Source organism: Theobroma cacao, chromosome 3, assembly GCF_053813885.1.
Source record: "Theobroma cacao isolate CCN51 chromosome 3, ASM5381388v1, whole genome shotgun sequence".
Lineage (NCBI taxonomy): Eukaryota > Viridiplantae > Streptophyta > Magnoliopsida > Malvales > Malvaceae > Theobroma > Theobroma cacao.
Window position 1 is genome coordinate 37384256 of NC_142641.1, and position 17236 is coordinate 37401491.

Sequence of the window (17236 nt, forward strand, 5' to 3'; positions counted from 1 at the left end):
AATAGCGCCAGCATGCATGATGCAAGATTAGAAAAACACAAAAAAAAAAAAAAAGAATGATGGCTATGAGTAATAATTGTTTGTGAGACGTTAGGTAGGATGCCATGTCAAGGGATTTGTCTCTATGGTCGTAATTTTATTAATTGTTGTTTGGAGGCTTCAATTTCTTTTTTTTTTTAAATACGGAAATAGATAGTAATCAAACAAAATCCAAATACATCATCTTAGGTTATACCATGCCTAACATGTCTATTAATAAAAAAAAAAAAGTAATTCTAGAAGAAGGAACTTAAAAATATGAAAACTCAAAAAGAGATCTTCATGTTGAGTTGTTATAAATTGACATATTAATTAGTTTCACGATAAATGTGAATAAGAGAAACATTTCAATCTCTTAAAAAAGACTTTTTTATATATCTCAAAAGATATGCATTCGACTCCAAATTTAAAATTGAACTTGAAATCCTCTATATAGTAAGTAAAGAATCTAATTTAACTTGAACCTATTTGTATCCCCTATTTGAGTATAGATTTAAACCTTGGCGGATGGCCCAAAATTCAGCTGAGAGTGAAAAGGATATCAATTTAGAACTATCTTTTGATTGCCGAAATGCTATATTGAATTTCTTAAATATCTGATAATAGTGTTAATTCTCATAAATCATTTTCATAGAAGAAATAATTATAATCTCAAATAATAAAAAAAATTAGATGTGACCCCAGATGTAAGATTTCTGGTTATAGCCAAAGTTCAACCAGCAAGATCATTAAAATATTGAATGAAAAAATTTTGATATAATTACATGGATTGTTAGCGACAGGCACATGCTCTTCTCTATAAATACAAGCGGTTGGTATTTTGTAAGCAACAACTATATCTAAGTAGCCAATAGCAATACGTTTAAGAGTTTTTTTCCAAGCCCCTTAAATTATTGTAGTGCCTCTATCTAGTGCCTAGTGAAAGTGTAACTATGGCCCCTCTTTCTTATATTTGTTTACCTTTAGCATATATAATAGTATTAGTCTTCTTTTGCCACTTTGAGCTGTGTGTTTCCTTCAAGTCCAAACAATTCAACTTATCAACCATTGAAATCCATTGGTCATCCGCCGGAGCCACTTGGTATGGCAGCCCTGACGGCGCCGGAAGTGATGGTAATTAATGCAGAGAGACTTGGAAGGATGGGGTGGGTTGGGGGGGATATATATTAAAGCATGACTAGGCTGACTAATGAATATCGATCTATGCGTGTCATTTATGCAGGAGGTTCTTGTGGGTATGGTAATGCAGTGTCACTGCCTCCTTTCTCTTCCATGGTAACTGGAATCGGCCCATCTCTCTATAAATCAGGCAAAGAATGTGGAGCCTGTTATCAGGTAAGAACCAGCTGCAGCTTTAGAGCTAACGCCTATTGTGCAACTTGCCTGAATCATGCACATCAACATTGTTCAACTTGACTTCCTAGTTCCAAGTACTTGGATATGACACGTTTAAAACTTCTCATTTCCCCCTTTAACAATAGAAATTTCTAAGTTTAACTATTCCTTCAGTTTAATTTATACAAGTTTTCAAAAAGTGCATTTAGATTTTCGAGTACAAGTAGTGCCCATTATTAGTGGAAGTTTGAACTCAAGAGTCAAGACTTAGCACATGCCCATACTTAAAAAAGCACAGTACAGTATGCCACTGAGTTATACATCTCATCCTGGCCATCCATTTCAATAGTAGCAGTCACTCGTAGCTTTTGCTTTTGTTACTACTTTTCCTTCTTCTCTGGCAGACAATGGGATGAGATAGTTCCATATGTACAAAATTTCAGGAGACAGAGACGGTCCCAGAAGTGTCATTTTTCATTGCCTTCCTTGTTCTTTTCATTCTTCGACTTGTTGAATTGCATATTCTGATCTAATTACTTTTTGCTTCTCGATCATGCTTGTTAACAAAGGCTGACCTGATCAGTCTGTTGTTTGTTTATAGTAATTAATGTGTCTTTTGCTATAGGTAAAGTGCACCAAACATCCCTTTTGTTCAGGGAAACCGGTCAGGGTGGTGATAACAGATTTTTGCCCTGGAGGCCTTTGTGCATCCGACTCTGCACATTTCGATCTGAGTGGAACAGCATTTGGTGCCATGGCAATTGCCGGTAAAGAAGATAAACTTCGAGACGCTGGAGTATTGGAAATTCGATACGCAAGGTAATAATCCTTTTTCTAATCAATGTTATGAAAGACTGAAAAAACAATAAAAAACTTATGGTCATTTTCAAATCATGGAAAATATACAAATTATGAGGAACAGTCCTATCATTTTTTCTTGTTTGGCGGATTGCAGAGTTGCCTGTGACTATTCAGGAAAAACAATAGTCTTCCACGTTGACATGGGGTCAAACTCTAACTACTTTGCAGTGCTGGTTGAGTTTGAAGAGGGAGATGGTGATCTTGCCGGTGTCTATCTGAAGGAGACGTCAAGTGGGTCGGGTGACTGGCGAGCCATGCAACAATCATGGGGTGCAGTGTGGAAGCTTGATGCTGGGTCAGAATTACACCCTCCATTTTCAATCCGATTAAAATCTCAATTATCAGGCCAAACCCTGGTTGCCCAAAACGTGATCCCACAAGGCTGGAAGCCTGGAGCCACGTATAGATCCTTAGTTAATTACCTGTAAGCTTGGGCAGTGCTCCCAAGGCCATGCATCAAACAGGGAGTTAAAGTTTAAACCCTGGAATTGTGGAAAACTCTCCCATCTTATAAGCTGAAGCGAGACTACATGACCAAATGAGCAACGCTTAATCATGGACAATTACGTATGTTAATTAGCAGTTCAACTTCGGTCCTAATTAGTGATAATGTCTAATTAGTGCCTTATAATATTGTGCATGAGTTGATTTCATCACGTGCTCAAGATGGATGTAATTAGACATCGTTTTCCGTTTTGCTATTTTTCATTTTTCAACACTAGTCCTCCCTAATCTCTAGAAATGAAAAATGGTAATGGGAAAAACGGGCTAATTTTAGGTTTTCAAAAGTCCCATCCTTTAAGAAGGCACAATGAAGAAATGAGTAAAATACGGAAAAAAAAATTAAATACAAAAAAGTTGTTAAATTTAATTAAATCTACCATTCGAGTCATCCGTATAATTTATTTATATCAAATTAAGTTTTTATATGAAACAAGAATTTGTGACAAAAAAAAATTACCATGTATTATTGATGATATGGATTAAAATTCATCACATGACGTAAAGGAGAAAAGATCAGAGAAATGAAAAATAAAAAAGAATATCATCAAATTTTCACTTGAGCTTTTATGTCATTATAATCATGCGGTAAAAAAATTTCAAGTTAGTGCTTGCATTTAGTTAACAAAAATTACCATTTTCATTTACATAAATTCACAGAATCAATCACACAAATTATAAACAAAATAAATTCAGAACCAAACCAAACCAAATGATCGAAATTCCCGATATAAAAAAAAGAAAAAGAAAGATATTCGATCCTGTCAGGGGAAGAAGATGCTTACAAGCGGGCGACTCCTGGGGAATCAAGTTAGATGAGTCGGGGACAGCTCACAATGCAACTGCTAACTATAACTAGGCCGAGGGACGGAGCCCATTACTTAATTGTGAATCCGGGCCAACTTCTACAATGGATTGCTGTAGCCCAAGGTCCCTTGCTTTCATCGAGTTAGAAACGTCCATCCGCGCCCGTGAATTATAATTCGCTCCTGCACCAAACACAGGAAAAGACCTGGCGCATCCGATTATTGGGACTCTGCTTTGAAGATGACGGATATTCTGTAGGCGTACAAGTCAGAAACGTAAAGTAAAAATGGGCCTGTTAAAACTTGGGTTCCAGAACCAACGCTTGCACCTGCTCCACTTTGTCCCAGAGTCTTTCAGTGTCTCAACATCAAAATTTTGGGTGCAAAATTTGACCAACAATAAGGGTGTTAAACACTCAGCTTTATCTTCTACTCTCAGGAGCAAACTGATAATAGCCAAGGCACTGAGTACAGAAGCAGAGGCATTATCACAACCGAAAAAAATGGTCAAAGCTATCGGGGTTCATGAACTTGGCGGACCTGAGGTCTTTCTTTCTCTTTCTAATACATCATTGCTTTGCTCTTGTATCTTGTATGAGTTTGATCGAATGGTTGTCCACTTGTTTGGGTAAATAGAAATCAAACATTTTGTTGTTCTCATGCTTAGCCACTTTCAGTTTTGCGCTTCTTTTTATTTAATTTTGATTGAATTATTTTGGGTTTGTAGAAAGTTAACTGTTTGATCATTTCTCCCCCCTTTATAGCCGTTGTTAAGACGGATCATAATGTTTTGGTGCATGTTCTTATATCCTGAGAATTTACATTGGAGCTGTTTAGATTGGAGTGTTTATGATTTGCTTAAATTGACTTCTTGGCATCGGCCTACCGCTGTCTTATTTTTTCCATAGCCAACTGAATTTCTTTGTCATATTTACTTATTCTCAATTGATGTTGATGATAGGTCCTTAAATACGAGGATGTGGAACTTGGGGACCCCAAGGAGGGTGAGATACGCATTAAGAACAAAGCCATTGGACTTAATTTCATTGATATCTATTTCCGCAAAGGAGTTTATAAGGCTGCTACCATGCCCTTTACGCCAGGTTTGTGTGAATTGTATCAAAGTGTAAAAGTAGAACAAGTTTTACATGATGGGAAATGAAAAACTTTCCAGGATGATATGTGATGTGTTTTGTGGACTAGTTAATGTGCAGAAAGTCTCTGTAGTCTGTTCTCATTAATTATTGTCCAAATGCTGCTAATTTGACTCTTTTGTCATCTTGAATTTTAGGGGTACTTACATTGAAGAATTATGCGAATGCCTAGAAATTCTGGAAAAATAGGGGAGCTAAAATTTAACAATAGAGTTGCATAAAGTCTACTAAATTGCTCTTATGGTCAATTGTTAATGCTATTTCTGTACCATACATTTCATTGTGTAAGTCTATCACTCATCTTTCTTTACATAGTTGATGCAATCAAATTTCTTTTATGTTAGTTCTTCAAGATAATGATTAGCGCAATTTATTCCATTTTTGGACCTGGTCTTATGATTATCTTAAAAATGGAACTTCAGATATCAGATGTAATCTATATAAAACTTGACATTAATATCTGAATGAGGTACTTCTTTAGGATTTTCTTTTCAATAAGTATTTTGTGTCTGCTTTTCCTTGGAATGACTTAAATGTCCTGAAGTACAGAGCATGCTGAAGTCAAATGGGATGAAAAATCAGTATGCATTAGTTTTAGTTGTCAACTTCCGTTAGTATAAAATGCTTTCTGCGTTTTTGGATGCGAAGGATGCTCTTTGGATGACGATTGATCACAGGAAAGGCTATGTTTATTGTGTTAATATGCATCTTTGCCAATGATAGTTATTGCAGAAATCATTTGCTTTTTCTTTGTTCATATAGAAATCACTTGCTTCCCTTCTTTAATTACAGGTATGGAGGCTGTTGGAGAGGTGACAGCTGTAGGACCTGGACTAACTGGCAGGAAAGTTGGGGATGTTGTAGCTTATGCTGGTAATCCTATGGGTTCATATGCTGAGGAGCAAATTCTTCCAGCAGACAAGGTTGTGCCAGTTCCTCCTTCTGTTGACCCTATTATCGCTGCATCCATCATGCTGAAGGGTATGACTGCCCAGTTTCTAGTACGTCGTTGCTTCAAGGTAGGTTGAATAGATACACGTTTTATAATTATAATTGTAAAATTTAGCTTTCCCGCCTTCGTTGTTTTCTCTTTATCCTTACATTAATCCTCATTTCCTTGATCTTATTTTAGTTTAGAATCAGAGTCTTAACCATATTAACAAAAGTTGTAACACAATATCTTGTAATACAGGTTGAATCTGGACACACAGTTCTTGTTCATGCTGCAGCTGGTGGAGTTGGATCTTTATTATGCCAGTGGGCAAATGCCCTTGGTGCCACTGTCATCGGAACTGTCTCAACCGAAGAGAAGGCTGCTCAAGCAAAGGAAGATGGATGTCACCATGTCATAATATATAAGGAAGAGGATTTTGTTGCCTGTGTCAATGAGATAACTTCAGGCAAAGGGGTTGAAGTGGTCTATGATTCTGTAGGGAAAGATACCTTTCAGGTAATTGCTGTTCTGTTTGCCTTATTCTACTCATAATTGAATGGAAGAGATGTCCATATTATAAGGTGTGCACTCAAACTTCTGTTGGTACTTTAAAATGATGTTCTATCATCTAGTTTGTTCTTTGCTCGTTATGTTGTTTCCTGTTGCTGCTAATACACCTTCTTTTAGGTTGAATCTATATTATTGAATTCATCAAAGAATTTAGGTTATAAACCAATGGGCCAAATGATATGCTTGTATGAGTAATTTTAGCGAACTTTTTAGCCTGAAAATTTTAGTTTATTTTGCACAGAGCCAGGTCTCTCGTTTGCACTCTTACATTTTGCTGTGAATGCAATCTCTACTAAAAGTAATTTTTTTAGGGCTCCTTGGCATGTTTAAAGCCTCGTGGGTATATGGTAAGTTTTGGGCAGTCTTCTGGTTCACCAGATCCAGTTCCATTGTCTGCACTTGCTGCAAAATCTTTGTTCTTGACTAGGCCTTCCATGATGCAATACACATCAACTCGGGATGAGTTGCTCGAAACTGCTGGGGAGGTGTTTGCTAATGTTGCATCTGGCATCCTGCGGGTTCGTGTGAATCACAAGTACCCTTTGTCTCAAGCAGCACAGGCTCATGCAGACCTTGAGAATCGTAGAACATCTGGGTCAGTTCTGCTGATTCCATGAGGCATCAGAAGAAAACTCTTTGCTGTACTCTGATTTTTCTTTGAACTCAGTTTGCATGAAAAACAAGTTATGTTGTAACAGGTGGGATTATGTGAGAACTTCAACACCATATATGTAAGTGTACGTTGAAACTGATGTCCTCTTTGAGGAACTGTCACTATATTTTGGTTGCTGCGTTCTTCTCTTTTGGGCAATTGGGCTAAATCCCTAGACAAATGTTGGGTTTAGCCGACTTATTAAATGGGTCAGATGGGAGACGCTCAGTTTTACAGACTGTAGTGTTGAAGATAATGCTTGACCGTGTTTTTTCAGTTTGGATATATGTAGTTTTAGTGTGTGTCTGCTGTTTTTTTTCAAAACTGTAACTATGTCATGGGATCATGGATGCTTTATGTTTAGTTTGTTAACTAATATTTGTAAACCACGTTTCAGCAGGTGGCTATGTTCTTTTGTTTTTTTGTTCTAAGTTATATGTAATATTTATTAGCTTTCTTCAATGAATGTAGTGTGCGAGCTTTATACCCTCTGTTCATCTCTGTTTTATTGTTGCATAACAGAGTCGTTTACAGCAGTCTTTGGGTTCTCAAAGCCACTCCACTAACATGTAGCACAGACGCCATAGTTAAGTTGCAAAGGTTTCGTAGTTTGAATGCAGGTTTATGCTGAGATCCGAGCAGCGATTCACTTTGACAAATATTGGGGGTGCAGCCTATGGTGCACTATGCAGTTCTGGCCTCCAACATAGCGACAAAAGGGAAGAAGGCTTGCTACTGTCACAACTGGCAGGTCCACTGCCACTGTATTGCACGGAGTAGTCGTTTAGATTAGAATAAATGTCTTAGATAGCTGTTTAAAGTTATATTAGAAACATGCTATCAAACACTGAATCCTGATACTTAACCAAACAACGAAATAAATCCTGATATATATTCATCCAGAGAGCTTCAAAATTTTGAGTCCGAGGAATTTGATGAAAAATACTTGTTGCCAGTGTGGCTAACCCTTCGATTTGTGCAAACCATGGGAAGAGTAGGAGGAATATGGTATATTCAGATGTTCATGTTGTACTATAACATAATTCCTTTGAAGGCTATGGTGTGGCAATGTAATATTTTATTTTCACGTATATATATATAACAAGAACTAGGAAAAGGTTTCATACTTTAGAGACTGGATAAGGGAATAGTATAATGAGAGTTTTTGGTCGGCCCAATCTTTTACATATTGTTCTGCTTCATTTTCCTAAGTAATAAGTGACGAATCTTAATGTTACTGCCAACTGGTGTATAAGTTGCCATTTGCCAAGCAGTGTGTACGATGATGCAGAATTTCTGTAATGGTAAACTGAATCCACTCTCTCAGGTTCTATTTAAAGGAAAAACTGCCTTTTTCTGTTTGTTTCTTTGGAAAAGAATTGGTTGGGAAACAGAAAATGTGGCCACTTTTATTGACTTGGAACTTCTCGAGATCTTTTGGAGAAAACTGAAACACCTTGGAAATTGCATGCCACTCCTTCTAGAATCACTATGTTTGTGAATTAGTACTCAATACGATTCGATACAACAATAGGAAATGTCCAACTGTTAAAATAATTTATATAAATTATTTTAACACCTACAATGCTTGAAAACTATTTTTTCTTCTTGGATAAAGATATTTTAAAGATAAATTTATATGGTCAATGAAAGAATGGTTGTTAAGATAATTATTCTGGAGATGAAAAACTAGTGATAATCACATTTATCTTCAAACAAAATATACAATATATATACACGTATATAAACTGATCAACATCCAATATTTGGTACAGGCTAGTCTTATTAGATAAGTGTATACCTGGAACAGTGGCTATTGGCAACAGGGACTAGATTAAATTCCCTTTGCTCGTCTGCCCTTTGTTCAGTCCGAGATAAGGGTTATGCTTTATGTGTAGCTAAGCCAAAAGTCTGTGTCAGCTTTCAAGAGAATGAGTGGGTTTCCCTCGGAGCATGAAGGATCAGTTAGCAGATAAGGTCATGGATAGTCCATCCATAAATTCATATGGGAAAACCACCTTCTCTATCTGAACCTGTCAGCTTAATCCAAAGTCCCTGCTCTTTCCTCAGATGCCTCCTCCTCCTTCTAATCCTGTAAGCCCTAACAACTCTCTTTGAATTCTCTCCTTACTCCTTGTTTAGCCTGCCCCTGTTTCTCTTTCTGTCTGTACTTTGGGCTACACATAATAAGCAGAAGAAATGGATTTCAAGATGGCTAATACAAAAAATTTGAGAAAGGAAAGCAGCAACTTAGCATCCAGGCTCCGTGACCATGGTAAGTTGAGAATCCTCTTCTTTAACTTTAATCAACGTAGAGTAAACATGATTGAATAAATCTTTTACGACTAGAATGTATAAGAATTGTGGTGATGCTTGAAATTACAGTGAAAATGGGGTCAAAACTGTCTGAAACAGTGAAGGGAAAGTTGAGGTTGGGGACCAAGATCATTCAAGAAGGCGGAAGGGAGAATATTTTCAAACAAATGTTTGGAATGACAGAAGGAGAGGAGATGCTAAAGGCTTCCCAATGCTATCTGTCAACAACAGCTGGCCCTATCGCAGGCCTCTTGTTTATTTCTACTGAAAAGGTTGCCTTCATCAGTGATAGTTTAATCACCGTTTCTTGTGCTACGGGACAATCAATCAGGATACCTTACAAGGTTTTCAATACTTTTCATTCTGTGATTTTCCTCAGAGTTTAATTTTACTGTAAATAATCAGAGCATGGTGCAGTTTAAATTGTAACAGTTAGTTAAACATGTGCTGCAGGTTATGATACCAATAAGGAAGATCAAAAAGGCCAACCGCAGTGAGAACGTGAACAAGCCAGCAGAAAAGTACTTAGAAGTAGTGACGAAAGATTGTTTCGAGTTCTGGTTCATGGGGTTTCTACGGTACGAGCAAGCTCTTGATAGTCTTCAAAAAGCCCTCTGGTTGGTCGACACTCAGCTAACTCCAAAATGTAGAAGAAGGCTGTTTCTAAAATCTGCATAGGACACAAAAATCCCCAATGTTTCCATCAGGGAAATTAATAGACTCAAGAAATTGAGTTACAGAGAAAAGGCTCTTCTGATTGTGCAAACCATACAACATTCGTATTCAACGTTTATCACATAGTATACTAGAAGAGAATTTTTTTTTTTTTTCTCTTTGTGTGTGCCGCCTACTGTTGACTTTGGATACACTGTGCACAAGAATATGCCTACAAACTGACCAGGAAACGGAATATGTTATAAATCCCAATATAAAATGTCCTCTACGCCCGCCTAGTATTTTTCTTTTGTTTGATCACGCTTAGTCATATCTGACCAAACATGTATAGCATATAGAGTCAGAAGAGTTATTCAATTCTTCCATTAAATGAGCAAATATTCAATTCTATCACCCACATATTCTGAATTTTGAACCTTTACCGTCCAAATAACGTGGCCTAGTTTTTTCAAAGTTTCTAATTATGTTGATGAGCTATGGGCCATGGCAGATGCTAGGTTCACTTAGCATTTAATTTTTATTTTAGTGGGTCACTTGTATAAACCGAGTATCCAAGCCACCCGGCCTAAGCTAAGTGGTGGTGTACTTGTTAAGCCTCGAAAAGTTGTTGGCAGACACTGGGTTCTATCTCTAGTACCTTGATCCTATGTTAGGTGATGTTGGAACTAGTAAATTCGAGTGCAAATTTCGGCTTCCAGTTTCTTTTTCTGGGCCGCGAAGGGCTTTTTTATCCTCCCTCTATTTGTTTAATTGGTAGAAAGAGCAGCTGATTCCATTAACCACTCCCAAATATTGGACAAAGAATTTCAATAGATCTGGTAATTCGAATTTTAAATATGTGGTTAAATGAATAATTATTTATATTAATATTTAAAATATATATAAGAATATGTTTAATAATTGTGTAACATGATACAATTAATATATTTATTAAACATATTAAAATTTTTTATACGACACGATTAATAAACATAATGATTAATATAATTTTTTACTAATACGATTAACATATTTAACACGATTAATTTAAAATATTTAAAAATTAAATACAATTTTATTATTAAAATTTAAAATTAATAATTATAATAAAAATATCAAATATAATAAATAAAATTTAACAGAAATAATATACATAAAATTTATTATCATATTCATGAAATTCATCATTAATATTAAACGTGTCAATTGTAAATGTTTAAAAATAATAATACGATTAACACGATTAATTAAACATGCTAACTGTATCGATACGATTAAAATATGAAATATAATAAAACTGAATCTAAATCGGTTTAACTTCATATCCTTTCGTATATTGCTTAAGATTACCAAGTTCACAAAATATGTGTTAGAAAAATGTGTAAAAATGCTATAACTAGCAAATGTCACGTGGACTAGACCGCCTTGCAAATTTGCGCTAGCAGTGAGGAGAAATAACTGTAAATCTGCAATGCGGCAAAGAGGCTAAAACAGTAAATTGGACCTAAACTACTTTTGGGGTGACGGGTTCATGGAGATTGGAGGGAAAAAGCTCACGTGAGATACAACACGTCCGGGTAATCATTCCCCCTCTCTCTCTCATATTATCGTTTTCTTCCTTCCACTACTAACAGAAATTTCCTTCACTCACTCTCCCCATAGCCATTTTTCTTCTAATTCCTTCTTCCTTACTTATAATCTCAGAACCAAACAGCAACGTCTCTTGTTCTGCCTTCATTCCCTCTCCGTTTTCTATATTTCCATTTTTCATTTCTCTCGTTTCGATTGTTCTTATTGTTTCCAAATCTCATTTCGATCCAAACAGTTGCAGGTACTTGAGCCGACATTACTTCAACTTCAAATTTTATAAACTAATACCTAAGGTATATCGTTTCTCCCCACATACTATCTGCTTTTTTTCCCTATTTCATTTGTTACTTTGCTGTTGGGTTCGGGGAAGAAAAAAGAAAACTAAGAGAGAAAATTTAGTTGAGTAGAGATTTTTGTACTTTGAAGTGATCCATTCTCTCTTTGTTTGATTCATTTTTATGTTTTCCTCTGATCATACATAAACTAAAAGAACAAAACGTCCCAAACAATTAATTAGCTCTTGTCATCCCCAGTTCATCTCTGCATGTTTCAGATTCAGCTCCATTTGCTTTTTGTGCTTTGCCCTTTGATCGATGTCCTTTGGTGAAAGCTTCACTATCTCATTTAAGTATTTATCAAGCTTTTTCTTATCTCTCCCAGAGAATATGTCTAAAGAAGTTCAGGTCTGCAAAATCTGCTAAATTAGTACCCCCCTACAGTCCTACGAGGAATCATTTTCGTGCACAGCCGATATGTATTTCATGACTGTACTTAGAGTATATATATATAAATACTATATATATATATATATATTCTTACTTCAGCCTTTCTCGGAAACCCTAACACATTCCATGCATGTTCATTCAAATTACCTCAAGCTCAAAGCAATTTAATCCAACATTTTTCCTTTTCTCATCAACTTCTCTTTTTTTTTTTTGGATTCATTACAGTACTGTTACAACAAGTTAATTTTATTTTGTATTTGTAGTTTGTAGATCTGAATCCATTGCAAATCAATGGAGAAAAGGTGGCATAAACTTGATGCTGAAGCAGTAGCTGCTACAAACCTCACTGTGAGCTCTCTCTCTCTCCTCGTTGCACGCTTTTTCTTCCGCTTTCAATTATTCCCATTTTTTCTGTTACGCTCTGATTCTCCGAATCTCTCCTCCCTACACGAGCACCCACTTCCACGCGCCCTTCTGCCCACTACTAAATTTCACGCGTCATGTACCAGAAAGGGACGTTTTCATTTTGCCGCGAGCAAGCAAAATCCTTTGTCTCATACGCGCGCACCAAAAACGCGGGCGAATACGCTCCCTTAGCTTTACCTCCTTATGTTTTATTTTCTTCAACTTTTTTGTGGTTTTAATTCAGACTCTGTCGTAGCTAATAAATAAAAAAAATGGAAAAAGAAAAAAAGCCTCTCTTCACTTACAAAAATTTAAATGCCCAGATTGTATTTTGATTATGGACTTATGGTGTTATAAGAAAAAGTAGTGAATTGGGTGAGGTGGGTGTGTTTTGAATGGCAGGAGATGATGTACTTGAAAAGGCAAGCAGGACAGACCTCCGAGGACGCCGCAATGAGGCTTTGTTTGGGCAGACAACTACTGCCACCTTCTTCACCAGATTCTAACCTTGGTAAACACAACCATTTATGCATATGCTGTAGCACCCCTTTCTTCCTTTCTGTGTTTTTACCATGCATGTTCCATTTATGCCCTCGTTTCTACTTCAAATTCACATTTTAGAGTCCCCTCTTCAGTGTCCCAAACGTGTCTGATCTTAGTTTTCTGGGTACAGATGCTGCAGCTCACATTAAAGTTGGCTCTTACTACGAAATCGATCACTCGAAGCTTCCCCATAAAACCCCAGACCAACTCAAGTTAGTTCGAGTTATCATGGTACCGAAAACCTCACCAAAATGAATTAAAAAGAAAAAAAAAACGCATTCGTTTTCCTTTTACCTTTTCAATCCTAGAATTAGTGTTCTAAAGATTGGTGTTGCTGTTGTTGGTTGCAGGTGAGCAAAAAGTCTAAGTGCAGCGTGTCATTAAGGTACCCAAGCGTGTGTTCTCTCCGAGCATACTTCAGCGAGAGGAACCGCAGGAAACTGGAGGCAAAGATGTTACCCTCATTGGATGAACAGTACGCAATGGGATCGGAGCTTGCTGGAGATGTTTTATACCGTAGGATCCCACCACATGAAATTGCAACGCAAAGGAATCAATGGAGCTTTTGGGTGGTGGTTTTTCCCAGGGAACAAGAAACAGGGAAGAACCCGAGCTCAATCCCAAGCCCAAGCCCATCTATCATTACCAGCTACGTCAATGTGGTCTCCAAGAAAGGCTTGTGCTGGTCTGTGTTGAAGTCCACGGGGATGGTCCGGTGGGGTCGGCGTAGGCAAGTTCGCTTCCTGGGCCGCCACGTGGAGGAGAGGCGGGAACTGAATTTGTCAGGAAGGGTTAAAGGAGAAGAGGAAGAGAAGCGAAATGAAGTCGATGAAGAAAAAGAAGAAGAAGAAGAAGATGATGATGATGAAGGGGAGGAAGAAGAGAAAGAAATAAGGGTTAGCGATGAAGAGAACTCGGAGACAGATAAGAGGAAGAGCTGTAAGAGGAAGCGCCATGGAGCAAGCCACAGGACCCAGATGCCAAAGAGAGCAAAGCATGAAAAGCAGAATCAACAAATCACTCTTTACAAGCCAGGTAAGAGAAGAGAAGTGAAGAACTCCATTGAAAGATGGTCTGTTCAGAGGTGAGTTGTAGTTAATTATTTTAGTTAGGTTGTATTTATTTTCTACAAAGCTGGTTTCTGAGATTGAATAATGAATGTTATAAAGGTATAATTTAGCTGAGGAAAACATGTTGAAGATTATGAAGGAGAAGGGAGCAATATTTGGGAACCCAATCCTTAGGCCAGCATTGAGAGCAGAGGCTAGGAAGCTGATTGGGGACACTGGTTTGTTGGATCATTTGCTGAAGCACATGGCTGGGAAGGTGGCGCCTGGAGGGGAAGAGAGATTCATGAGGCGGCATAATTCCGATGGAGCAATGGAATATTGGTTGGAGAGTGCTGATTTAATGGACATCAGGAAGGCGGCTGGGGTGCAGGATCCTTATTGGACTCCACCTCCTGGTTGGAAGCTTGGTGATAATCCCACCCTGGATCCTGTTTGTGCTAGAGAGCTCAAGGAGCTTAGGGAAGAAATAGCCAGACTGAAAAAGTATGTACCTTTATTCATTTTCCTGTTTTATCATTTGATTACACATTGTACTTTTCCTTAGAAGGAATTATTCCTCATCTGGTATTGGTCATTATATGTGCTATATGATTCGAATTACTTTCGTTTTTGAATGTTTATAAAGAGACATGCTAGAGAACAAGAAGCCCGAAGAAGATCTAGTTCTTGTCACCACCCCAAATTATTCTGTTGCAAGCCAAAACTTGGTTCATGATACTACTATGTTATTTCCAATGAAGGTAAATATCAAAAACTTGACTTATTTCCTTTACCATCCTATGTAGTCTCAATTTCTTGGATTGTTGCACAGGAAAAGTACGTGGATTTGATGAACAGGAAAGCAAAACTTGAGGAACAGCTGGCGGAAATTGCACAATCTTTGTGTGGACTGGAGGTATTGAGGCAGTCACTCGTCCGTTCCTCTTATTGAAGTTTATAATGTTTTCTGAATGAGCTTTTTACAGTCATGCAATTGATGAATCATGCAGGGAGAGATGGGGAAGCTAAAATCTATAGTGGAAGATCTAAACAAGCCAGAATCAGCCGAAACAACACTACTAATAATGAGATCAACAACACCACCATTAAGCACTGGAAGAGAGACAAAAGAAATGGAGAAAAGTAACAAAGCTGTACTGGTAATATCAGATGAAGAAGAAAAAGATAGTAGTGCAGCAGGGAAGACCTCAGCAGTGCCAAGAACAACAAGAAACACAGTGACAACAGAGGACAAGGCAGCAAAAATCGAAAGGCTGAAGAGTGGGTTCAGGATATGCAAGCCACAGGGGACCTTCCTATGGCCAAACATGGCCTTGTCCGGTCAGGTTGTGGTTCCACTTGATGACCAGCTTGCGATCCCCACTCCTCCCTCTGTTTGCTCTTCCACTACCACCGCGTCCCGCCTCGTCCCTAGCCCTCAAGAACATAGGCCCCAGCCAACTTCCACAGTCAAACCATTGGCTGAGAGGAGAAGTACTGTTGCTGCTGTCAATTTCTCACCCACAGCTGTCAGCAGACACCCTCCTCCTCTGCCACTGGAGGCCACCACCGCCCAATACGCAAACAGTAGCATCACCCCCGACACAACTAGTATCACCACCAAAACTACTTTCATAAACCTCAACGAGGTCCCTGGCAACCCCCATGACCATGGATTTTGTGGGTCTCACAGTCAAAGCCAAACCTCACCCTCCCCACTCACCTACCAGAGAAGACATCTTCATTTGACAACCTCTACTTCCATGCCACGAGTATGTTTCAGTCGTTTATTTTGTTGATCTTAACACAAAAGAAACTGAGACAATATTTGTGAATTGTAATTGCTGCATTCTTGTACAGTTGATGCCTGGTAAGAGAGAGAATGAGATGAGCCAATGGGACGGAGGCAACCACCAGCAGCAAAAGGGATGCTCCTCACCCTCTTACCATTGCGTGTCAGTGGGAGCAGGAACATGGTTGGCTCTGTCTACTCCTAGCTCTTCCATGGACAATAACTCTACGAGAGTCTAAAAGAAGGGTATTTTCATCATCTGAAATTTATACTGGCAATTTTCATCAACCAAAAAAGAATAATACTGGAAATGTTTATTTTGGTAACTAATGGTGATAACTTGTAACCAAATGGTGGTGAATCTATTCTGGTTTAAGTCTAGGTATTTAGCATAAAGATGGGAAGTAGGAGATAATTGGTGATTCATGTGCTGCCTTCTATTGAAATATTAAATTGCAGAGCTTGCCTGCGTATCTTAGTTGCAAAAGGTCCCACCATTTTGATTATGCTTCCCGGAATGGACATATAAGGTAAGAATCAGTTTTAAAGGACATCAAAATTTATCCCTACTCTTGCCTTTCCTAGTAGCAATATTACAGCCAAAATCCCCAGCGCCATGCCACGGCACTTATAAATTTTTAATTTTTTTTAAAAAAAATTAAATTGATAATTCTTTTGCAGAGTTTTATACAAATATATAAAATTATAGACCTTTTTTAAATAGAAAACCTAATAAAAAGAAGAAAAAACAAAAAAAATTATAAAAAATTTCTTACCTTTTTCTTCTTCTTCTTCTTCTTCTTTTATAATTTTTACTTCTTTTCAATCATTTCTTATTTTCTTTTACAAAAAACCTTTAAATTTCTTTTACTCTTTAATCAAAATACAATTTGAACACCAACACCATGTTTTCTTTTACTCTTTACTCTAAAAAAGGTTTGAATCTTCTTAAAAAAATTGATAAAATATAAAAATAATTGTTTGGCAATATATTTTTGAAAATTATCCTAAATCATAACTTTTTTTTGTTGGAAAACATTTAAGAAAATAGGCTAAACAGAACAAAGAATGAAGGGAAACAAAGGAAAAAATAAAGAGAAATGTTCAAAACTTTTTTTTTAATCCATCAAAACCATGTTTTCTTAGCAGGAGTCCAAAGCCTATGCCTCATTTTTTTATCCTTTACTTTTTATCTTTCCTTCTCTCTTTAAATTTTTAAGAAAAAAATCTTCATATTTTGTTTAAAATTATTCTGAATTATAATTTTTGAATGAAATTATCTAAAAGAAAAGAAAATTAAAAAATGAGAG

General features: G+C 37.2%; 4 protein-coding genes across 4 annotated transcripts; all 4 read left to right on the top strand.

Moving 5' to 3' along the window:
- The first annotated feature begins 873 nt into the window (after positions 1-873).
- LOC18605317 (expansin-B15-like) lies at positions 874-2885 on the top strand. Its single transcript, XM_007038260.3, has 4 exons — positions 874-1152; positions 1262-1374; positions 2000-2193; positions 2330-2885. The coding sequence occupies exons 1-4, from the start codon at positions 972-974 to the stop codon at positions 2661-2663; spliced, it is 822 nt and encodes a 273-aa protein (XP_007038322.3). The 5' UTR covers positions 874-971; the 3' UTR covers positions 2664-2885.
- Positions 2886-3796: 911 nt separating this feature from the next.
- LOC18605318 (GroES-like zinc-binding alcohol dehydrogenase family protein) lies at positions 3797-7251 on the top strand. Its single transcript, XM_007038261.3, has 5 exons — positions 3797-4087; positions 4504-4645; positions 5489-5715; positions 5889-6146; positions 6512-7251. The coding sequence occupies exons 1-5, from the start codon at positions 3830-3832 to the stop codon at positions 6815-6817; spliced, it is 1191 nt and encodes a 396-aa protein (XP_007038323.3). The 5' UTR covers positions 3797-3829; the 3' UTR covers positions 6818-7251.
- Positions 7252-8634: 1383 nt separating this feature from the next.
- On the top strand, positions 8635-9997 carry LOC18605319 (GEM-like protein 4). The gene is made up of 3 exons (XM_007038262.3): positions 8635-9127; positions 9238-9512; positions 9622-9997. The coding sequence occupies exons 1-3, from the start codon at positions 9052-9054 to the stop codon at positions 9844-9846; spliced, it is 576 nt and encodes a 191-aa protein (XP_007038324.3). The 5' UTR covers positions 8635-9051; the 3' UTR covers positions 9847-9997.
- Positions 9998-12961: 2964 nt separating this feature from the next.
- Positions 12962-16165, top strand: SWI1 (SWITCH1). Its single transcript, XM_088804619.1, has 9 exons — positions 12962-13053; positions 13216-13316; positions 13436-14169; positions 14255-14638; positions 14781-14895; positions 14967-15050; positions 15145-15277; positions 15350-15906; positions 15995-16165. Exons 1-9 carry the CDS (start codon positions 12996-12998, stop codon positions 16163-16165), a joined length of 2337 nt encoding a protein of 778 aa, XP_088660745.1. The 5' UTR covers positions 12962-12995.
- Positions 16166-17236: the final 1071 nt, after the last annotated feature.